The 25594-nt window shown below is 37.8% G+C and overlaps 1 protein-coding gene and 1 long non-coding RNA gene across 2 annotated transcripts; both read left to right on the forward strand.

Annotated features, from left to right (window-relative positions):
• The first annotated feature begins 102 nt into the window (after positions 1–102).
• LOC140136919 (kelch-like protein 20) lies at positions 103–17856 on the forward strand. Its single transcript, XM_072158571.1, has 9 exons — positions 103–163; positions 4849–5427; positions 6310–6468; positions 7273–7483; positions 8093–8276; positions 8839–8982; positions 12859–12992; positions 14399–14607; positions 15289–17856. The coding sequence occupies exons 2-9, from the start codon at positions 4909–4911 to the stop codon at positions 15478–15480; spliced, it is 1752 nt and encodes a 583-aa protein (XP_072014672.1). The 5' UTR covers positions 103–163; positions 4849–4908; the 3' UTR covers positions 15481–17856.
• LOC140136920 (uncharacterized) lies at positions 17857–23164 on the forward strand. Its single transcript, XR_011856786.1, has 2 exons — positions 17857–22456; positions 22498–23164. It is a non-coding gene; the product is annotated as an uncharacterized lncRNA (long non-coding RNA).
• Positions 23165–25594: the final 2430 nt, after the last annotated feature.

Below are 25594 nucleotides of genomic sequence, written 5' to 3' on the forward strand. Positions count from 1 at the left end.
TCGTCATCCAATTTATCTAAAGTTGACTGCCCTCTAGATATTTCTGTGTATAAATGAACACAGTGAATCGTGAACTGAGCTAATGTAATTTTACCTAATGATGCAGTCGTTGAGTGGGTTGACCAAAGAAAATTGCCGTAATAATTTTCTGGTGTATTTAGATGTGAGTATTTCACTTTTTTTTTCTTGGTGTATCATTCATATTATTAACTGAAATTTGGTGGAATGTGCAGATAAATGTACCAGTTTTTGTTAATATAGAAATTAGGTTAATTAACGTACCAAAAAGTAGTGAGACACAGAACAGGAAGCGGCGACAAAAATAAACATTGACACTGACAATGATTGAAAAGGAAGGAATTCAATGAAGCTTACTCACTGCACCCACATGCATTGAATGGTCCAATTCAACATACAGCTCAGTTTACTGTTTTTGTTTAGATAGAACAAGGGTTTACTCTTTATTAATGAAGATAGTCTGCAAATTAAACCATTGTCATTGAAAACAACAGAATTTTAAAAGATGCAAATTTTGCAAATGCCAAATAATTTGCAAAACTCATTTTCAAATTAATTTTCATTAATCTTGCCAGCATGCCTTCCTTGAGAAGTCGATCTTGCTCTAAATTTTCTCACCAATAGCATCAGAATCGAGGCTTTTTGCTATCATTTTTCGGTATATCAGCGTTGTCATTTTTTTGCAAAAAATGATGCAATGACCAATGACATGTTATTTATTTTGTCAATTTTCTGCATGTATGTACGTCATCCACCAGTGGAGCTCCTGCGCCCCTCCGCAGAACTTCCGGTAGTGGATGTTCTGCGCTCGGGGGCGCAGAACATCCACTGTCGGAGTTGATGCGCCCGGGCGCAGTCCCTTATATATAACGGTGGATCATTGCTGCGCTCGGGCGCAGAACATCCACTGTTGGAGTAGCTGCGCTCGGAAGCAAAATAATAGATTTTCTTATTATAATAACGGTGGATCATTTCTGCGCTCGGGCGCAGAACATCCACTGTCGGAGTTGATGCGCCCGGGCGCAGTCCCTTATATGTAAGGCCAATGGAATTCGATTGTTAGTTTCCGATTGGATGTTTAAAAAAAAAGGATGAGGTCGCTATTTCATTATTCATTATTCGGTCTCTTTTCATTATCCATTATGTCAACAAAATCAATGATTTTATGAACAGCTTTCTCCAAATTTAGGTACCCCACCAGTACCAAAGTATATACCGGGTATTGTTGATGAAAGACCATTTCAAAACAGGTATTAATGCTTAGATCATCATTACAGACATTTTGCAACAGATTGAGAAAAGATTTTATTTTTTAAAATTAAAATGAAAAGAAATTTGCAACTTTTGTAATCACCAGAAACACGATGAGGTAATCCGTAAATTTCCATTATTTACCACATCCTCTACCCCTACAACTAAGAAAAACTGCTGATTATGATCAGCAGGGTATGTCAGACATTTTGAGAGTTTCAATTTTGATTAGTTCCATCTCAATTTTCAGATAATTGACTTTTTTATAAAAATAATGAAAGTTTTGGTCATATTGAAAAGATGATGCGGGAGGTCAATAGGAAACTAACAATCGAGTTCCATTAGCCTAACGGTGGATCATTGCTGCGCTCGGGCGCAGAACATCCACTGTTGGAGTAACTGCGCTCGCAAGCAAAATAATAGATTTTCTTATTATAATAACGGTGGATCATTTCTGCGCTCGGGCGCAGAACATCCACTGTCGGAGTTGATGCGTTCGGAAGCAAAATAATAGATTTTCTTATTATAATAAGCAAATCTATTAATTTGCTGCGCTCGGGCGCAGAACATCCACTGTGGAGTTGCTGCGCTCGGAAGCAGCAATGATCCACCGTTACATATAAGGGACTGCGCCCGGGCGCATAAACTCCGACAGTGGATTCTCTGCGCTCCAGTATTATAATAAGAAAATCCATTATTTTGCTTCCGGCGCAGAACATCCACTGTTGGAGTAACTGCGCTCGGAAGCAAAATAATAGATTTTCTTATTATAATAACGGAGGATCATTGCTGCGCTCGGGCGCAGAACATCCACTGTTGGAGTAACTGCGCTCGGAAGCAAAATAATACATTTTCTTATTATAATAATGGTGGATCATTTCTGCGCTCGGTCGCAGAACATCCACTGTTGGAGTTGATGCGCCCGGGCGCAGTCCCTTGTAACAGTAAAAGCGACCCTAAATACGTCACTCTTAAGACGGCCTTTCTTCTGGCGTTGGCTTCGGGACGGCGGTGCTCTGAGTTACACGCAGTCTCGAAGTCAGCCTCCGTATTTACTAACAACGGAGCGGCGCTGTTTCTTCGCCCGGATTTCCTTGCAAAAAATGAGCGAAGTACATTCCGACACTCGCCCCTCTTCCTACCCAGTATCGGGCAGGGTTCGTCAATAGCCGAAGACAGGTCGTGGTGCCCGGTGAGGGCGCTACAGCACTACCTTGGCCGAACACAAACCTTAAGAGGGGCTCATGACCGCATATTTATCACCCACGCGGAACCGCACGGTCCAGCCGCTAAGCAGACTCTGGCACGGTGGCTGGTCCAGGTGTTGGTGGACTCGGGGGCGGCAAAAGACGCTCGCCCCAAGGCCCACTCAACCAGGTCTATCTCATCATCGTGGGCCTACCATAGGGGGGTCCCCATTGAGGAGATTTGTCAGGCTGTGTCCTGGAAGAACCTGTCGTCCTTTTCGTCAGTTTACTATAAAAACGTAAGCCAACGACCAGGCGATAAGTTCACCAGGGCAGTTCTTGGGCGATAATATGGTGGTTGGGTACCAGGTGTATATCAGACAGTCAGAATTCCAACATGGTAAGAACCAGTGTTTCTATTCTTAACCACTGCACTTTCAGTTCAGGGTTTTTTGTCTGTTCACGTAGTCTTTCTGTTTCCCGGCCGTGAGGGGGGAAATAGTTTGACCTCGCGATGACCATGCTACCCACTCCCGATCCTTATCAGATGCTGGCCAATCTTGTACCTCCATCCGTCGGTTACTTGCTAGATCGATCTTTCAGATGTTGATGCAAGAAGTATCTTAATCAACATCGAAGCGGTAAGATCGACCGGTGTACTGAGTCTAGTCCCAAACAAAAATGTTTGGTAGACTCATAACGTGCGATCTTACCTTTCCGATGTTGATTATCTCGACCCCGCCGCCCCTACAAGTTTGGCGAGTAGGGGCTGCCCAAGTCGGATAAGGGATGATTATCGGTGTGCGTCACCGAATGGGTGAGTCCACGCGGGGGATCGGGGGTTTTTTGTTATTTATTCATTTATGGGGGACAAAATGACTATTGGTTTTTTCCGCATCTCGGGATCGATGCAAGAAGTATCTTAATCAACATCGGAAAGGTAAGATCGCACCGGTTATGAGTCTACCAAACATTTTTGTTTGGGACTAAACTACAACATCTCATACCATTTTTACCTCAAAAATGTTTATCGTTTTGGCGTAATTGCCTAATTAATAACTAATTAGCCCATAGGCCGCAATGTCAATCAAAATTTTCAAATGCGTTTTTCTCAAATTGGACCTTATTCACATAAAATACCCCACAACAAATGTCTGAAGTTGGATTTTGTCCAATGTGCTAGGATATGTTCACAACATAGTGATGCATCAGTCTCACCCTTCAAAAAATTTTATGTAATCGCGTTCACAATATACAGGGTGCGCCAAAAAAAGTTGATATTTTTTAAATTAAAATTTAATTAATCATTCATATTTTCCCAACACTACTTCCTACCACTTTCATAATGCAAAAATTAGTTTCCTTGTGCAATTTCCTTTCAGAAAATACATACATTTATCATGATACAGTGAATATTAAAGGGAGATATGGACCTTTGCAGTTTTTGCATGTGATTGCATTGACTTCTGTGCATTTAGAGGCAACCCGTGGTACAAAATGTAATGAGAAACTAATATGGAATATGAAATTGATCAATTTGAAGTCAATCTTGTTTCTTTGAGTAATTGGCTCTAAAATGAGACATTGAAAAGCTCAATATGACAAGGGGTTATGAAGATACAATAATTTATTCAAACCAACACTATGGAAATCTTACATTTTCCTATGCTACTCCTGATCCACGTGCTCCTGATCCACGTGCTCCTCCACCCCATCAATTTTCAATTCCAGCTGATGCCATTTATTTAGTTTGACTCACTTTTCAGTACTAGTTTACACAGTTTTAGCCCTGTTCTTTAGCTTTAAAATGAGACCCAAAGTAGCTCAATAGGACAAGGGGTTGGTTCAATATGACATTTTTCATTCGTCTACATCCGAAAAATTGTAACACCTCCACCTTTTTTGGGGTACCAACTTGTGACATGCGACCAGATATGTAATTGGTGATTATCAATAAATGGCTACTGTAAAAGTGGTAATTTTCGTGTGTGTAATTTTTTTCGCTTTGCCGACTTGAAACTACATTGCTTGTTTTTAATTTCACAATTTTGAGTTTTCTTACGCCTATATACATTAAAAGAACACATTCACATGTTTTTATTTTCGAGGTAGCTGTACATGTTGCGAGTGAAAAGTGCAAAAATTACTATACCACAAAAATTTACACTTTGCCAGTATTGTCAAGGTACTCTCGGAATATGTAAAAAAACTTCAAAATGCACCCCCCCCCATCTCAATGAATGTATATTTTTTTGCAACCAGAATTTTTTTCTTGCAATTGGCTCTACAAATATTATGCTATAGAGTTTTTATGAGGCCCTAATTAATGAGCATCATATAAGCTTTGTGTTAATATTGTTTTTTTAATGTAATTTGTTTCTTTGATTTACAGAAAAGTTCCTGAAAAAATACATTTTTAGAGGAAACTTGTGTGAAAACTTGCCAGTGGAAAATGGCTGGGGTACAACAGGTGTTTGAGACACCACCACAGCCAGCCCGTTTTGTTTACACCTCCGACAGACATCCAAGAGAAACTCTAGAAATGATTAATATCCTCCGACGACAGAGAGAACTATGCGACGTTGTGATAGTTGTCAACGAAACCAAAATATATGCCCACCGTATCATACTGTCGGCGTGCAGTCCTTACTTCCGTGCAATGTTTACTGGTGAACTGGCCGAAAGCCGGCAGACCGAGGTTACGATACGAGACATAGACGAACGTGCAATGGAACAGTTAGTAGACTTTGCTTACAGCTCAACAGTGACAGTGGAAGAAAGCAATGTGCAGACTCTTCTACCTGCAGCTTGTCTGCTGCAGTTATCAGAAATTCAAGAGGCGTGTTGTGAGTTTTTGAAACGCCAATTAGACCCATCAAACTGCCTTGGTATCAGAGCGTTTGCCGATACACACGCATGCAGGGATCTTCTTAGAGTTGCAGATAAATTCACACAAAACAACTTTCTACAAGTAAGCAGGCATTTTTTTTCCTACAAAAATATGTCTTCAATTCAAATAGGCTTCCAATTTGTAACATATTGCTGTATACAGGGACCAAAATAACCACAGAGGCATCAAGTTGCCTTAAGTGCTCTATGTTTGCCCTAATTGGTGCCCCTTGAATTATGTAACTTTGGATCCTTTTAGAATGTGATTGCCTGTGTGTCCTAGCATAATTTAACTGATTTGCTTTGGAAATGGGTGCCCTCACTAACTTTGGACCCTGATTTATGTACATGTATATACGATTGTATTTGAGTGAGAGAAGGAGATGGAGAAAGAGGAGAGAGAAAAGTAGATGGAGAGAGGAGGAAGAGAGAGTATGGAATAAGAGAAAGATGGAGAGAGAAGAGAGATTCTTGTCAACAGGGTTGTAGCCATTGTAGGTGGTGGAGCCTACCACCCATGGAGATTTTCAATGCTGGATCCCCTAACTCAACTAAAATTGAAAGCCCCACTTTTGGTTCAAGTTTCTTGGGGAATTAGTCGAGGTTAAAATTTATCCATGTAAATTCTGTTCTGTCTGTCATCAAAGTAACAGGTGTATTATCAGTTCTTCTGTGGAGAACTGGCAAGGTGGAGCTTTGTGTTTAAAGAACATGTGCTTGTTACCGTGTCCAGTATTGGTAAAATCTTGCTGAAAATATCAAGTTCCAATAAATTGTTGTCTGGCACTCAAATGCTGCTAAACTACAACCCTGCTGCGTTGTCAACTTATTATAGTAGATGGTGCAATTCCACATAGGTAAATTCATTTAGACTAGAGGGTATTTGTGGAAAAAACTAAATTGTATTATGCCAAGAAAAGAAAATTAATAAAATCTGTTCAAACTTAATTGTAACTCTTTACAGGTGATGGAGAGTGAGGAATTCATGCTACTTCCAGTCAACCAACTTCTAGAAATAATAGCCAGTGATGAATTGAATGTGAGAAGTGAGGAGCAGGTGTACAGTGCCATTATATCATGGGTGAAATATAACATACCGGACAGAAGGAGCCAATTGGCACAGGTATGGTATAATAGTCATAATATTGTCTTTTAGCTTTTATTTGGAAGAAGAGTAACCTATGGTAGAAATGTATGTACCCATTTTTCAACATTTTTGTTCCAATAGCACAAGCTTGTCAATCTTGTTTCACTCATTTGAGGAAATGTATGAGTTACTTGCAAGTATTGTTCACACAGGCCTAATTTTTGAAAGTAGCTTGTTACATTTAGGATATCTTAGGTGTAAAATCATCGAAAGTAACTTTTTTTTTATTTCACATAGCCAAAACGGCTTTTATTTCCCTGTGCTCAATGGGAGAAAGACATGTATACAGAATACATAATGCAGGAGAACATTGAAAATAAAACATTACATGATGTTTGAAAAGAGCGCAATCCATTACAGCTTTTTAAAAAGAATGGTGAAAGTTAACAACACATCTATTCTAAAACATGCCATTTATCAATAAATTTGTGCATTGTATTATTACTAATAGCAATTCGTTTCTCAAGCTTGTAATGAAATTTAATCAATTGCGGAAAAGACACAAAAGATGGCTTTTGGTTTTTAAATCTACTGTCATAAATAACCTTTTTGATTAAAATGACACATATATTCAGTAAAGTCTCAGAACCAAAACCAAAAATAATATGCTTATAGTTTAAATCAATCGAAAGTAACTTGCATGTAGCTACTTGTAAATCTGTTTACACAAGCACTACTGATAAGTCTACTCTTGAATGTGCTTACTATTGACTTGACTTGCAACCATCCGAACAATCCCAATGTTTAAAAACTCTCATCACATGTATATTGTCTTTTCAGGTACTACAAAATGTCAGATTACCACTCCTAAGTCCTAAATTCCTAGTAGGCACAGTGAGTGCTGATCTATTAATACGCAGTGATGAAGCTTGTCGAGACCTTGTTGATGAAGCCAAGAACTACCTGCTGTTACCTCAGGAGAGACCACTGATGCAAGGCCCACGCACAAGACCCAGGAAACCCATCCAGTGTGGCGAGGTGCTATTTGCAGGTAATTGTAACAGATTTTACTCGAGCAAATTTGCTTCATATGCCTTAAATACCAGGAAAAAATCTCCCAATCTTGGCTAGGAGTTGCTCACGTCATGAATTTCTTTTCTGTAAATATGTATCCAGTATTGCCCATTGTAGTGGTTGAGGAACCAGCATTTATTACCTGCTCCAGTTTTTTGAGCTTTATAATACCATAACCATACTTGTTGTACCGTACTTTGAGATATCATTATCTCAGGTCAAATTTCATACCTAGTTACTATACTTTGGGTTACTCCTTCATGTACGAAATCACCAAAACTAGTCTTTACTATGATCAGCTCGTAATAGGCAAGAAATGATCGGTTTTTGTTACTGTGTGAGTCGATAAAGTACCAAGTTATGTCGGTGTAAATTCATGAAAGTATGCATCAGTCACGCAAAGCACAACTCGCATAGATGCTGTGCCCAGATGTGTGTATGCCATTCTATATCAATCCACAATATCTGTAAATGAGTCTGAGTTGACTGCACTATGCAACAGCTTTCCCCGTAAAACATTGCTAATACCAGTGTGTATTGTTAAAATATGTGAAATAAACTGAAGCCAAATTAAACTTGTTTTCAGTTGGCGGTTGGTGCAGCGGCGATGCTATCTCAAGTGTAGAGAGATTTGATCCACAAAACGGCGAGTGGCGAATGGTAGCGTCAATGAGTAAACGAAGATGCGGTGTTGGCGTTGCCGTGCTAGATGATCTCTTGTATTCTGTTGGTGGACACGATGGGTCGTCCTATCTAAACACAATAGAAAGGTAAGCGATTGAAGTCAAACCAATGCAGAAAAGGTACAAGTATTTGCTGATCATCAAAATGAGTTAAGGATTTCAGTTGGTCTGTATTGCATGACAATGCTTTTGGTTTAATCCACTGGCTACCTGTTCACTATAGGATTAAATTCAAACTTCTGTTAACAATCTAAAAAACAATCAATGGACCTACACACCTCAATATGCCGCCGACCTTATTGTAAAGTGTGCTGAGGCTTGTGGATCAACGTCTAGGCGTTGTGCATGCGCGTAGCGCACTATAAATCACTGCGCTTTTTTTTAAATTAAAAAATACACTAACTGCAGTTTGTCAGATCAACATCTTGTCGTATCTAAATGAAAACTCAATTCATATGGTTGTCGTTCTTTTAGTAATGCTGTATTTATCCCGTGGAACAAAACTGAAAACTTACTTGTGTGCCAAGACATTCTGTAAATAATGTATTTTTGTTCATCATACTACCTATAAAGATTTCTTTGGAAATCTGCGGTGTTGAGAAACAAGACAGCACTTGTTTCATTTGATTAGTATGATTTGATCTTACAGATATGATCCTCAAACCAACCAATGGAGTCCTGATGTAGCACCGACAAGCACATGTCGGACTAGTGTAGGTGTGGCGGTGCTAGATGGGTATATGTATGCTGTAGGTGGCCAAGATGGTGTATCATGTTTGAATATTGTAGAAAGGTAAGTATGGGGACACTACATTATGAATTTTATTTGAATGGGAAGTGATTCCAACTCGCTCCCAATTGATTTGAATTTCCAATAACGCCTTTTGCAGGGATTGTCTTTTAAAATTTGCAGGAGAGCATTAAATGGCTCTTCTGGAGCCTTCAAGGAAAGCTGTTTAGAGCACTTACAATAGAATGTAAGGAGAGATTGGTCAACTAAGGAGAGCTAAAAATCACTATCCTATTATCAGATTTAAGGAGAGCAATAGAGAGAGATTGCTCTCGCTCTCCTCAAAAGGCAGTCACTGCTTTTGATTGGTTTGATCAATATTTTCGCGCTGCCCATGTTTTGTCCTTTGAAATACAATCCCGTACTGCTGTTTTCTTTCAAACTGAATTATCATTGTAATTGGTTTTAATTTGCTTGTTTTGTAGTTCATTAAACAAAACTACCACTAGAGCAACTGTGCCCTTTGCAAGGGCACGAGGTAAGTTAGGCTGATGATTGTGACGATCTGATGAAGCAGCAATACTGTGCTGGATAAGATAAGAATCATTGCATTTAAATTTCAGCTCAATTGAAGCATTTTGAAAATTTGACCTTTGACCCCTTTAATGCCCCCTAATAACCTTAAATGAATCTTAAAATGTTTTTAAAATGTTCAGAACATCATAAGGATCATTGCATATAAATTTCAGCTCAATTGGAGCATTTCGAAAAACTTGACCTTTGACCCCTTTATGACCCCTTAATGACCTTAATTGGATTTTGAAATATTTTTTAAATGTTTAGAATGTCATAAGAACCATTGCATTTAAATTTCAGCTCAATTGGAGCATTTTGAAAAACTTGACCTTTGACCCCTTTATGGCCCCTTAATGACCTTAAATGGATATCAAAATATTTTTAATATGTTTAGAAAGTCATAAGCATCATTGTATTAAAATTTCAGTTAAATGACCTTTTTTGACCCCTGTGACCCCTGGATGACCTTCGACGTTGAAAAACCCCATAACTTTTGTAGCCATCTACCCAATACTGCTTGTGACTGAGTTTGGTCAAAATCCGATCAAGGATGTGGCAGAAGAAGCAAATTGTGAGAAAGAAGAAAGAAAGAACTAGAGCAACTGTGCCCTTTGCAAGGGCACAAGGTAAGTTAGGCGGATGATTGTGACGATCTGATCAAGCAGCAATACTGTTCCGGATAGTATTAATTTTAAAAAGACTGTTTCATTAATTGCCGTTTTAACATACCTTGATCGTGGAAAGCTGGCCTTTTGACAACTTGACCTTTGACCCCCATTAATGACCTTAAATGAATTTCAAAATATTTAAAACATGTTAAGAATGTCATAAGGCTAATTGCATTTAAATTTCAGCTCAATCGGAGCATTTTGGAAAACTTGACCTTTGACCCCTTTATGACCCCTTAATGACCTTAAATAAATCTTAAATATTTTTAAAATGTTTAGAATGTCATAAGGATCATTGCATATAAATTTCAGCTCAATTGGAGCATTTTAAAAACTTGACCTTTGACCCCTTAATGACCCCTAAAATGAATTTTAAAATATTTTTTAAATGTTGAGAATGTCATAAGGATCATTGCATTTAAATTTTAGCTCAATTGGAGCATTTTGAAAAACTTGACCTTTGACCCCTTTATGGCCCCTTAATGACCTTAAATAAATTTTAACATGTTTTAAACATGGTTAGAATGTCATAAGGATCATTGCATTTAAATTTCAACTCAATCTGAGCATTTTCGGTTAAAATGACCTTTTTGACCCTGTGACCCCTGGATGACCTCGGACGTTAAACAAATCCATAACTTTTGTAGCCAGCTACCCAATACTGCTTGTGACTGAGTTTGGTAGAAATCCGATCAAGGATGTGGGAGTAGTAGCAAATTGTGAGAAAGAAGAAGAAGAAGAAACAAAGAAATGGCAAGAAAGAAATAAGTTAGGCTGCACGCCTAACTTAAAGAAAGAAACGCAAAGAAAGAAATAAGTTAGGCTGCCCGCCTAACTTAAAAACAATATTTAGCAGTGTGTCAATTATGGTTATAATGTTACTTGATTATGTTTTGAACACAAATTTATGCTTTATACTTCAAGAGCAAGTCAATAAAGAAAGATCATCCTTGGCCTTGACTTAATTTGAACTTGTGAATTAGGACCGGTGCTCTGACTAACCTACCATGGCAGCTTGTGGCATTGGTATTAACAGATTACTATGTTAAGATTAGGTTTTGTGAGTTTGATCCATAGTTCAAGAGCTATGAGTGTGCAATAGTGTTGCCTCTGTAATATTTATTAGAATTACCAAAATACAAACAATATAATACAAGCAAACAAATTGTAATTCAGGAAAGAAAAATAGACTTGAAAGTTCTAATCACTTATATGAAATCCACATGTTACTTTTTGTGTTTCCTTAACCCAATCTCAAGCAAATCCCATATGATTGCTGCAATAATACATCTAAACACAAGTAATGAAGTAACACAGTAAAATGAAGAAAAACTGTGGACCCATGCCAGAGCATATAGTTGTGGTTACCATGATTGAAAAGTTCTAAACTACTTAAATCATGATACACATGACTGAACCAACTTGTAAACAAAATCCAAATCATGCACAAGCAAACATTTCATGCGTGAACAAAATCATATTAGACCATGCCATGCAAAATGGTTACTAGAATGAAAAACAAAACTACAGCTTGTCAGGAAAACAATGGCATTGTGAAATAATGCAACTCAAACAAATTTTACAACCATGCCAGAGCACACATTTTCATGGATACTATGGTTGAACACTGAGTCAACTTATAAAACAAGATCAAAATTATATTTAACACAAGCAAACATTTCATGGGTGAACAAAAACATAATAAACCATAGCAAAGTAGTTATAAGGATGTAAAGCAAAATCATGTAATTTAATTCAAATAACAGTGAATTATTAAAAAAAGCAAAAAACAAACAAACATACAAACACTGACTTATAAAACAAGGAGTTGCAAATAGCCCATGCAGCTTGTAGACGTAAGTTAAAACTTTCCACTTTACAGCAAAAAAACTGAACCTTGGTGTACAGATCTTTTACATGGTTGGCTCATTTGTTTTTCTCAACAAGATGTTGCTTTATAAGATCATCTGCAATGAAGTAGTATTGTTAACATCCTTTAGAGCAGATCTAGCTGACCATAAAACTTCTAATTTATCGCAAAACGATAACAGTTTTATTAGGATGTGGGGCGACCTTCTGGCTGTACCTTTACCGTCTCGGTGGGCATGTTCATCTGCAGCATCGGACATATCAAACTTGATAGTTAGCATTTCCTCAGTCCAAGTGAACACAATTTTTCTCCTTCAATCCTGATGTTGTTCCATCCTGAAAATCTTACTTGTTTGTTTTGTTGCTCTTCATGCAGATTTGATAGTATCTTTCAGCTGTTGTACTTGTGTAACTTTGATGTGAGTCTATTAGTGATAGCATACTGAGTGATGATGCCAGATGCATTGGTGTTGATTACCCATCAGTTTATTCGCTTCTTTTACCTCCACAGCTATGGGTGCTGTTCTTGGAAGTTGATCAGTGGGAAGAGTACAGATGGTGGAAACATGTTACAGAGAAATAGCGATCAAATTTTCACAATCAAAATGTGATTTTGATCAGAGCTTATTTTTGGCGTGTGATCACTCCGCCATTTTGAAAATTGATCTGTTTAATACTAAGGGGATCCCCTCTCAAACCACCCCAACAGGGTTTTAAGGTTCTAACTTTCTCAATGCCTTGAAGGAAAAGATTCATAACGGCTGTTAAAACATTGGTTCATCTATATAAATATTTCTTTATATGTCTCAATTTCTTGTTTTTATAGATATGAGCCTCATGCAAATCGATGGACGAGAGTGGCATCAATGAGCACCAGGAGACTAGGAGTAGCTGTTGCTGTTTTAGGTGGATTTCTATATGCTGTTGGCGGCTCTGATGGGACGTCACCTTTAAATACAGGTAGGCGTATTCTTTAAACAGTGGCTAGCTTTTACATGGCTCAAAAAAGTGGGGATTTTGGGAAGCTCATTACCAGGAAATGTGTCTTTTTTTGTATATATAAAAACATGCTAAAATTGTGGGGAATTTAGCTTGCTTCTCGGGAAATTAACATTTTTCCGAGCCCTGAGCTTTTATGACAGAAAGAGTTCAGTGGCGAGTAAAAATTGTTCAGCCTGTTCAAGTAGTTGATCAGTTCTTTACAGTTGTTTCATAAAGCCAATGTCCTGGTTTCCATTCTAATGCATTCTCATGCATAACTTTCTCATTTCTGTGTTGATGATATGTTTTTACACTCAATAAGGTTATAACAAGCTGTTGTATGGCGCAGATGTCTGGTTGCAGATGGTGATCAAATGCATCAGCCTTGTACAATAGCAAAACTAAATTATTTAAGTTATTTGTGCAGGCTTTATCAAAATGTTTGGTACCCATCACACAGTGTCATCGCCCCGATATCTTCATGGCAGAAATCGCCATGGTATGTTGAATCCACCTCCAAGCATAGCCATTTTATATCGACCTGTTTAATAGTTTTGTGTCGCATCATGGGCCGAAGGACATCTGACTAAGGCTACTGACAATAGCCCCGCTTAGCCCGGTTACTGTCCTCGCTGTGTGTTAGTTGAGCATGGTACACCATAGGTCATATGGTTTTAGACTACCTTCACGATTGGCCTATACACTGCGCTATATAATTCGGCACATATAAATCAAAATTATTGTCAGTTTTTGACTCAAGACGCAAGCTAGTATCTCAAAGCGCAAACCAACGACTATCATATCTGTTAAAAATATATAGTGCAAGGAACCACATCTGGTTTCTTTATACGAAATCATTTACGGGAGATATTCATCATTTTCAAACCCGGTATCCAAAGATTTATCGTCTGAATATCAATCGTGCATAGCACATCCACGTGTATCGATCCCGTGTATTCATTTCAGTGTCTCTTGCTGTATAGTGTAATTATTAACCGGGCGATGTCGGTGTGCATCAGTTTTTGGTGTTTATTGACATGCCCACTTTTTCAATATGTAAAATTGCATCGTCTTGAAATGCTTAGAATTTATAGTTTTATGACCTTTGAATTCTATAACATTCATAAGGTAGCCCCTATCATATGCTGCATTTTGGTATATAATGTAATGTAATGTAATGATATAGCAGTCTTGTTCATAATCACTAGGAACTGATGGGTACCAATCATTTTGATAACAGCTTGTATGGGTTTTCCTTGAATATAAATATCAGTATGTGTAACTCCAATTCTTATCAAGATTACCAGAAATCAATAAGATTCATCCCCAGATCAAACTTCTTGTGACAATTTGTTGATCATCATTATCATTTTAATTCTCCTCAGTTGAGAGATATGACCCCCGATCTAACAAATGGACTGCTGTAGCCCCTATGGGGACTCGACGTAAACATCTCGGATGCGCTGTGTACAATGACATGTTATATGCTGTAGGAGGTCGCGATGATCAGACGGAGCTGAGTAGTGCAGAGAGATATGACCCGACTACAAACACATGGAAACCTATCGTGGCTATGAATTCAAGAAGAAGTGGGGTTAGTTCATTCATTTGTATCTTGCTGCGCTACCTGTGACATGGCAAAGCCTTAACTGCAGGCTTACAGTAATTATTGTTTATATCATTATGAATTTGACAGATGACCAAATATACTGCCTTCTTGAGCTAAAGCGCTGGTCCCCTGTTCTCTTAATTCAAAATAATTCATGCGTAACATGAAGTTAACAAAAAGATGAATCCGGATTCGGCCATTTGCCGAATTTTAACAAATATGTACCAATTAGTCTCGCCAGAACTGATTTGTACCAGAATTGATTGCACTGTTCTTGGGAAATTGCATTTTGGCTTGGTACAACAGTTTTTTAGCCAGAATATTTAGCCAGAATAATTGAATGTTCACTAAATTATATCCTCCAATTGCCAATTATTTGGGAGCAATGTGGACACTGGTTTTAGGTCTTTGCCTTTGGTGCGAGAGGTCCCTGGTTCAAATATTTGCAGGACCAAAAAGAAAATCAAATCCACTCTCTCTGTGGTCTGGAAAAGACAGGGCAATCATACTTATACGCTGAATGTTGGTTACACTTGCCTGTCCTGTATCTACGGCGACCCCCTTCACCAGGTCACTTGTGTCTGACTGAAGTTTTAGCTGTTATTGCCTAGATATGCTTGACATAAAATAAAAACTGAATATCATATTGATGTTTTACCTTTGCAGGTTGGACTAGCTGTAGTGAATGGTCAACTTATGGCTGTAGGAGGCTTTGACGGCACCACTTACTTAAAAACTGTAGAAGTCTATGATCCAGAGACTAAATCATGGCGAATGTGTGGCAATATGAACTATAGACGATTAGGCGGCGGAGTAGGCGTAGTCAAATTACCGTCATCAGAATCAAACGTTTGGTAGCATACGGTCAATTCTGTGGTACTCGAGACTGCAGACAACTGAAACTGGGCATTGATGCGGTGATATAAATATCGATGATATGAAGTCAACCCACGAAGTCCACCCAGATGTAGTTATTGCCACAATTGGAATAAGAAAAGGGGGAAAAAGGCCACATATTTAACAACACTTCATGGAATTATAACACATGTAATTTAATCAGCCACAAAAGCAGGGTTGCCAAAATATTTCCGCCGGAATCACACATCAAATAATCGAAAAGTCGCCACATTTTCCTCTTAACCATTCATTGGGATATGAAGCAACTGAAAGTCGCTGGAGCCAATGTCGAAAAGTCACCCAAGTTTGTTCTTAACCATTAATTTCTATGGGACAGGAGATTGTCAAAAGTTGCGTGGAAAATTTTCAAACGTTGTCTAATTTGGCTACCAAGTTACGAGTTTGGCAACCCTGCCCAAAGATTGGATGTGTACTTTACTTTACATGCAGCTGCAGGGGGCAACATGAGATAAGCACCATCTATTTGGATTGATTAATCAGATTATACATCATAATGAGCGTGTCAACCAGAATTAGCTCTCACATGAAATGAGTTGTGAATTTTTGTGATGGTTCCTGGGAACGAAATCTGGCCTTTCCTTTATAATAAGGGCCACATCAATACCTCTGCCATATAGTTAACCCTTTGAGGAGATTTTATCCAATCTCAAAAGCTTATGCTGCAGTGTAGCCACAGCATAAAAAGCAGAGCTTTGTGAAAATAACATATTTTCTGTCTTCATAGAAGACACATTTATTATTGTCATTATTTGGTAACATTTTGTTTATTGTATAAATGAAACTTTTATTTGTATGTTTTGAACATGTATTATGGTCATGGTATTATGTAGTTACATATTCTCTGTACAACCAAATGTGACATTGGGTTGATTTCACAAAGAGTTTTAATAGGCTTTTCTATTTTAAGTCCACACTACCCCTGCGGAAGTTTTTTGGAAATATATTTCACAGGGGGAGTACCGTAAAACCCCGTCTACAAGCATATAGTGTGCTTCTGATGAAAGCTACATGAATCCAGTCGCCATTATGGAGTTTGAGCAAATAAATTACGGATCCAAGCATATACAAACAAGTATTATTTTAAGACCGATCTATTGTATTGGTATATTAACGCTTGCTTCGAATTAATTAAGCTTTATAAAAAAACACTATATATGCTTGTAGACGGGGTTTTACGGTATGAATTGCAAATGGAATGAGCACATTGATCAACTCTTTGATATACTTGCTCTCCCCCTGTGGAACACTCTAGTTGAATCATTCTCAGAGGGCGTATGAAATTCAAATAGAGCTGCCTAATGTGTTCATTCCATCTGAAATTCATACTCCCCTGGTGGAAGATATTTCTAACATCTTCCACAGGGGTAAAGTTTGTTTGGCTTATAGGCCCATAATTGGCGAAAAAAAAAGACTCATAACATTGTGCATTGGTATAGAATGGCATGCATGTAGTTGGACACAGCACTTAAGCTAGCTGAGCATTGTCAGGCATGAGATTTTCCTTTTCAAAAAGAATTACTTGGGGGGGGGCCAAATTTCCGCATTTTTATTTCTTTTTAGCCCGTTATGAGCATTTTTGCCATATGTTACGCACTTTTTCCCTTTTTTTTCTTCAAAATTATCCTTTTTTTCATTGAAGTGTATTCTCATGCCAACATTGTGTTATGCGTGACTGGCGCACGCTTATGTGAATTTACACGCGCAGTAACAAAAAACAAATAATTTTCGCCCAATTATAAGCGGAACAAACTTAAGTATAGATTTTAAATTGATAACGAAGGATGCAAGCTGTTGCAATGAATTGGTCAACTTTGAAGTAAAAGATATGAATGTGTACATATTAGATTAATGTGAAATATTCTTATTTTGTAAGAAAACTAGTGTTTAAAAAAAGACAGAAAATGAAATATAGAAACAATAACAATTTGTATGTGAATGGTGTATATATTGATTTGATAGGTTATGTATAGGGCACAACCTAAAACATTGATGAAGTCCTATAAACAAAACTAGTTTCGTTTGGGGGAAGGAAGGGGCTAAGAATCTTGATTACTTGTATAGGTCAATTGATCATGAAAAACTTGTGCACAGAATGTTCACAAAGTGTGCAAAGTGTATTTAATACTTTTTTCCCTCAATATTATAGGCACAGCAAGATTTCATTCCAAAATTGTTTTACCTCTATCGTCTAGTGCTGCTGATTGGCTGCCGATGGTCAGCAACAGGTTAAGCCCCTCCCATTTTGTAAATATATGGTGATAGCGAGGGCGTACATTGCTGAAAAGGAATCCTGCTTCATAGTTTAGTACACAGGATGATTCAGTTGTGGCATATCATTACAGGATTATTGAAACGATGTTAATGTTCAAAGTACAATTATCAGCAGTCTAAGGTTTATAGGAAAGATAGATCATGTCATGTGAAAGTTATGTTTTAATCATGTTAATAGAATAGTCAAGTATATTAACATTTCAACTTTAAAATGACATAGAAACTCACATGGATGGGTGCTGAACTATTACGCTATTCCAGGTGAACACACCCCCCCCCCCACCCATTAAAGATATGACCCAAAAGCTTACACACTGGGAGTGAATTTCATATGGGCTTTTCGGAATGGATGACTCCATTTGAATTCTACACCCCCTTTGTGGGGTCATGTTTTCCATAGGGGTGTGTGGATTTCAGCTGGCATAGCCCATTACTAATTACTTTAGAAAAGCCTGTAGCGTTACCAGTTTGGATTCCAGACCAACCTCCAGGTGCATTGAACTTTTAAAAATTTCTGCAAGTCAAAGGCAAGGAGGCTAATTCTGAAAGTTGTTGTCTCAAAATCAGGGCAGCAACAGGCAAATATTGGCCAGAAAGAAAGGAGTTGGCAGGGGTCTTATTTTCCCTGTAGCATTTGTGTGACAACACTGTTATAAAATATAATTCCATGCTGTCCTTTAAAAGTGCAGCATTTTGTATTGGTTTATTATGATTCTTTTTATGTTTTATGTTGTATAGTTTATAGTGATAGTAAGTATACTTGGTGCTCATAATATTAACAACAATTTAATGGCAAAATGATGTGTCTAGAAATGTTGAAATTAAATGAAATCTAATGATAACTTATAGGTGATGCTATTATGCAAACTGAGTTGGTGGACCATAATTATTCAATTTAACATTGATACGCATACATTTTAAATTGTAGATCAGTGGAACGGATAATATTCAAAAAGATAACCAAACAATATCTAATTCTGCTCCTGCATAGCTCATTTCTGGTAAAAGCATTGCAGGTGACCAATGATCAAAAGACCTTGTTACCAGTGGCGTAGTGTGGGTCATCCGATTGGGGGGCACCGACCATGATTGGGGGGCAGCGGTCTAATTGGGGGGCACAATTTTCTTATGGGATTTTTTTAATTTTGCGATCGATTGAGGGGGGGCACGTGCCCCTATGACGCTACGCCACTGCTTGTTACAGTCGGTTCCGATCACGGTAATACCCCCGATAGTTGACCACACTTGTCTGTCCTGTAAAAATGCACAGACCAGCTATCTATGGTGACCTCCTTCACCGCCAGGTCACTTGTGCCTGGCCGAATTTTCATCAGCATTATCTCCTAGATTCCTAGATATGCTCGACAAAAAAAAATGTGAGCATTACAAGCTAGTTACATAATTTTGCAAACATTAGTACCAGTTTGAGAGCATTAGCTAAGTAAGTGTATTTTAACTAGTGAAACGGATGCTAGTCTCGTCATTTTGCTATTGAAATGCTGTGCTAATTATTCAAACATAATTTCATTGAATACATTTACTCTTCCGATACTTGAGCTCATGGCTATAATACAAGGTGTCATCTTAAGATGTTGTGCAGGTGGATTTGATATTTGTCAAAGGTTAACCTATATGCACATATTGTAATGTTGCATGAATCACATGCCCATGTCACAATTTTACTACATGTGTATTTGATTTGTTTGGGTTTTGACGACCCTGGATAACCCAAGAAAGCCTCTTAACGTCCCTTCCGAAGGGGGGGGGGGGCAAATTTCCACATTTCATGATTCATTTACCAAATTCCAAATGAACCATGGGGAGAGCGGTAGTCTGAATTTAATCTACAGAGGTGGCCAATTAATTTCAGACATATTTTCCCCAAGTCTATATCCAAGCAAATCTCCACCGCCGGGGATCAAACCCGGGACCTCATGCACTAAAGGCAAGTACCCTAACCATTAGGCCATGCTCTCCCTATACAGATTATATTCAATAATTCATAATCCTAGCAGCATGAAAACAATATATCATGACTTTTTTTTTTCAATGCAATTTTTAATGTTCTAAATATGCCAATAAGTGTTTAGAGATTTTACATTAAAAATGGAGCAGACTTTTATTTCCATGGAATTCACCCACAATATTTTTTTTCTTGCAATGTGTTTTCCATTTTTAGCACATTATTTGGTTTGGCTTTGACTTATTGGGCTGTTTTTGATAACATACACCACCCATCGGATTTCCAGTTTTCAGATTTTCCCCCTCCGCTAAAAATGTATGGTGCCAGGAATGCCATGAAAATTAAGAAGGCTACTTATCAGCTTGCACAACATTTGGACAGGTTATAGCTGAGGACTTGAGGTGTCTTTTAAACTAGTACATGTATTATTATTATTGATGATGTAAATTTTGACAGCAAAATCTTTTATAGGTTTCATTATTAGTATAATAGTATTATTTATATTGTTTAGCTCTTCAATGTGTATGTATTTTGACACCATTATTTCCAATGCTGATTCATGATTTTTATCAATTTTGTTGTTTTCATCTTTAAAAAAAATTGAGGTAATGTTATTATGATACTTTAAATATATCATCACCATATTAAAATAATTGCCTAAGTCATATCTACTAGTTATCAAGGCAAATGGGAAAAGCTATCTGCCCAAGTCATTTTTGTCATATTTTGACGCTAGCAATTACTCTATAGATTTGGCTACCCTATTTACAGTGAGTGTGCGAATAAAGGTCCGTTCATACTACCACCGCATTTGCGTTGCTTTGCGATGCCGATATATCGATTACTTTTTGCCGCAACACGTCGCAGTTCCAAGTTAAAATGTATTTAACTTTATTGCGATATCACAATGCAGTAGTTTGCAGTACGATGCGGTGCGGCCAGCAACACATCGCAAATGCGGTGATAGTATGAACGGAACTTTAAGCAAGTTTCTCATGATGAAGAGCTGTTTTATGCAAAAATCTCAAATTTGTCACTTACTTTTGTTGAAAAAGAACACTATCTGCCTTAGTCATTTTTTGACTTAGGCAGTTATTCTTTTGATTTGGCTACATAAAAGGTGAGTGTGAATTAGGTGTCTCTTTTGATGAGGAGCTGATTTACGCACAAATCTCAAACTGGTAATGACTTTGGCAATTATTTTGATAATGTGACAATAATGTGTTGTATTGAATATCTTTGGTCGCATCAGCAAGATGTCAACTGTTATGACAAGAAGGGTAATTAATTGAATGGAAAATGGACTATTTAATTTGAAATCCAATGTGTGGATTTCAACTGGAATAGCCCTATCATGACGAACTAAATATGGGAGCAGAGAACAGAAATAACACCAATCCCAAGCTTACTCTGTATTCCAGAAAAATACAGCACTAGTTTTTTTGGGATCAGAAAAATATTATCCTGTTTTGCCAAATGAAACATAGCTAAACCCTAATCCTTTAGTTAGCCCTAACTAGCAATACAAGATCAATTTTTGGCAATAAGGGCCAAAAACATGCGTTTTAGGATGTTTTTCGTATCCTGTGACAATCAAGCCCAAAGACTTGAACTAAGACTAATTTCAGTTCATGTATTCTAATTTTTGGAAAAGACATTTATAACCAACTTTTTAATTAAAGTAACACAAAAACCTGAAAATTGGAGTAAAATTTCAGCATATACTCAAGATTTTGAATGCTTAGACTGTTCCAAGATTTTTGTAACTCGATTGTCAGAAAACATACATGTGTTTTCTCTTTTTTCAAGAAATTAGTAACAAATTGAACATTTACTTTTATCTCCAGTTAGCACTATGAATGATGATTAGGATTGAGCCAATGTTTCATTTGGCAGAACTTTATAATATTTTTTTAATCCCAAACAATTGGGTGCTGTATTTTTCTGGAATGGGGAGTAGACCCTATTAAAATACAATAATTTAGCTGCAATTTTCAGCAGAGGGGAGGCAAATTTTAATCTAAAGAGTTCATCAGTGGTCAGTAGATGTTTGCATAGAATGGTCACTGGTTGGCAAGCTCCTGTAAAGGGGCTCATTGGGGTCAAATAATGGACCATGTAATAGAAATCTGAGACTACAACCCTGGACAAAAGGGTTGGAATGAAATTAGTATGGTATTGCAAATGAGCCCCCGTCCCCCCGATCAATGTTGAATCCTGACATTTTGTTCATGTGCCCTCAATAGTACCCAACATTGATCGGTGGGGCAGGTATTGGGGGTGAGGGTTATGTTTAGACTTGACACTATAAAGAAAGCGCCATTTCATCACTCTAAAAATAACGAAAATATGACCATTACAAGGTGCACATAATATTTTTTATTCCAACCTATTTTGTCTAGCATTGTAGTCTCAGATAAAAATATCTATATAATGTATATCTCCATTGATCGTGGTTACTAGCAGATATATTGTTGTGATTTTCACATGGTGACAACGGATAAACCTTAGATTTTTATAAACCACCCAGGGCTTAGTATTTTGTGGACCAATAAGGGGGAGGTGGCAAATGCAGGGGAATACAAGTAATGCACATGCATGGCCAAAAAAGAAGTGAAAAGGAAGCAAGTAAGTCACATGACTGGTTTAGAGGGTTAAAAACACTTGATTGTCAAGAAAAGGGTCGTTTTGGAGCCTTGTTAACTGTTTTGTAGTTTTTAAAGGAGGCAAAATTTGTTGTCAAAAATGCTTTTCTCAAGTCATTTTTGAAAACACAATTGGTCATGTATGTGTACACTATCATATTTCTTGAAGTTGAAACAGTGTTATTACCCCTGCTATTTTTTTGGGCAAGGCATTTCACATTTTAACAGTGGCGCAAGAAGCATTCAATTTAGTAGGTCAAGCACTGTGTTGCCAATATGCACACAAGTATTTGAGCCCAATATGAAGATAAATTTGGCAAAGTGTACGCAGACTTTTGGCCTAAAACATGGTGTTTATTGGGCTAAAAAGGCAGATGCACAGGACAATTCAGGTCGATTTCTTGCTGACTGATGGAGCATCTTTGTTTCATTTTTTCTTCTCTTAGGAATTTTAGGGGGATGCACCCCTAGAAAATTTAGGGAGGGGACATACCCCCTTCTCCTCCCCGACCCTGCTTCCACTGCCTATGCATTTTAAATAGGGATGATTTATAGTAGTCTACTTCCATTGACCCATCAGTAACAAATAACATAACAATATGATATGACAAGTTATTGTACTGCAATGGATTTATTTCTGCTTTTTTAAACAGTGAATATTGTGTGTCAGAGATATTTATTATACTTGGTTTATGTATTTTGCTGCTGAATGAATGAAATAAGTAAAATCCTAAAATAAGTTTAATTTGTGTAGCGTCATGTTATTTGATTTATGTGAATATGGTATGAGAGATTTTGCAGAAATCCCAAGGTTATCTATTAGTTTAGTTGAAAGAAGGGGCTATGATGTACCCTCGGAAATCAACTTATAGTCCACGTCTGTAGACCAGAAAAAATGTGTAGAAAACAATTAAGATATGTTAAACAAAATTCAAAAAGTGACCCTGGGGGTCAAATTCATACAACAGGGTTGAAATTTCAAAATTACTCAGATTTTGTCAAAAATCATGCCAAAGTATCCTCTGGTATAACAATTCAGAAAAAGTATAGTTTGATCTATCTGCGACAGACCATTATTGAGTTATAAGCAGAAAGGTTCATCTTTCTCAATCCCCTATCTGTCTCCCTCCATCTCTCTTCCTCTCCCTCCCTCTCTCTCCCTCTCCTCGTCCCGATAATCCATAATAGTGGGGACATGGCCCAAAATTGTGTCCCCAGAACGTGCTAACCATATATCTGGGATTTATTTTGTGCCACTAGTGGATAGAGTTCCCCTGGGGAATACCTCTATTTCTATTTGACATACCCTCCATCCTCCTGAGAGCAAATAATTGATAGTTGAACACCTTTCAACTTCTTTTGTCCAGTCACTCAGAATGAAAATTTCCAAAACAGAAAGTTCCAAATGCTAGAATAGTCAGGGTCAAGCAAGTGCTTAATCCAAATAAATTTTTGAACCTGAGAAAACACAAGAGGATCAAACATGCGAAGCCCACGATATTCAAAATCTTTACATAAAATGTTCCGCTTGACTCTATCGTTACCCCCATTCCAAATGAATTTGTAAAACAAGTGATTCAACTTCTTTAAAAAGAACTGAAAACAAATAAAGAAATTGGGGCAGCAAAAGGGATTTAATAACAGTTACTTTCCCAATATGGGATAAACTCCTATGCCTCCAACAGTTAAGGGTTTGCTCAATCTGATTAAGTTTGGGGATAAAATTGAGTTCATAAAGGGAGCTGACACTAAGTGAAAAATTAACGCCCAATGTTTGAATTCCACCTAAGGCCGTCATCCTGAAATGGACAAAGATTAATTCCCTTAAAGACTACCAATGTGCCATGAAGAAAATACGAAGAAGAAAATACGAAGGCAACGACAGCAATAGCAGAAGGAAAAAGTAGTGGAGAAGACGGCACCCCATCAGAAGTCTTAAAGAGGGATGACCTGGTGCTAGGATTTTGCAACGATGCATTGCTGAAAGAAAGAATGCCTGACCAGTGGTCTATTGTTAACATAATCCCAATACCAAAGTCAGGAGACCTAAGTCAAGTAGCTAACTACCGTGGCATCAGCCTATCCTCAATTGTAGCCAAAACCTTCAATAGGATGATACTCAACAGGATAAGACCTAAAGTTGATATACTTCTGCGAAACAACCAGAATGGCTTCAGAGTGGGAAGAACTACTGTCAACCACATACTGGCTCTTAAGAGGATAATAGAAGGAGTCCAAAAATCTACCAGTCATTATAACATTCATTGACTTCAGAAAAGCCTTTGACACTATCCACCGAGGCAAGATGCTACAAATTCTCATAGCCTATGGGATACCAAAACAAATTGTAGATGCTATTTGATGAGCATACAAGGAAAGCAGAGCCAAAGTGATCTCAACTGAAGAAACTGAGCTGTTTGACATTGTAGCCGGTGTTCTGCAAGGAGATACCTTCGTCCCGTATCTGTTTGTGATAGTGCTTGACTATGCCTTGAGAATGGCTATAGATGGCAACGAAAAAGCACTTGGACTCCATCTATAAAGGAGAAAGAACAGACGAGTTGGGCCAGAAGTGGTAACAGGTCACCTAGACTTCGCTGACGACATCGCCCTACTGTCAGAAGAAAAAAAAACAGGCTCAGGAACTGCTACAAAGGGTAGAAACATCAATAGGAAGAGTCGGCTTAAAGATGAATGCCACCAAGACAAAGTTCATGTCCTTTAACCAAGATCAGCAAGTTAACATCAGCACAAATAATGGCACAAAGCTAGATGAGATGAAAGACTTCAAATATCTTGGAGCATGGATGGCTAGCACAGAGAGCAGCAACTTGGAGAGCATGCAACAGCCTAAGCAAGATCTGGAAGTCTGCTCTACCAAAGAAATTCAAACTGCGGGTCTTCAGTGCAACAGTGCAGTCTATGCTAACATGTGGATGTTGAGCTGGTCCATATTTAATTAAGTAGTTCACCATTTATTCCATCTATCCCTGGGCTTTTGTTGTTTTGCTGGCATTTAACAGCATCTTCGATTTCAGTTGCGGCGAATGCTTGGTTCATCTTCACAGGCTGGATGTCTTCAATTTGATTAACATTATTTTTGATGAAAGTATGTTTGAAGGAATTTGATTGTTTGGATCTGTTCTTCTGTATTTAGTCAAGCCGTGCCCGTGCT

The sequence above is a fragment of the Amphiura filiformis genome, chromosome 17 (assembly GCF_039555335.1).
Source record: "Amphiura filiformis chromosome 17, Afil_fr2py, whole genome shotgun sequence".
Taxonomy (NCBI): domain Eukaryota; kingdom Metazoa; phylum Echinodermata; class Ophiuroidea; order Amphilepidida; family Amphiuridae; genus Amphiura; species Amphiura filiformis.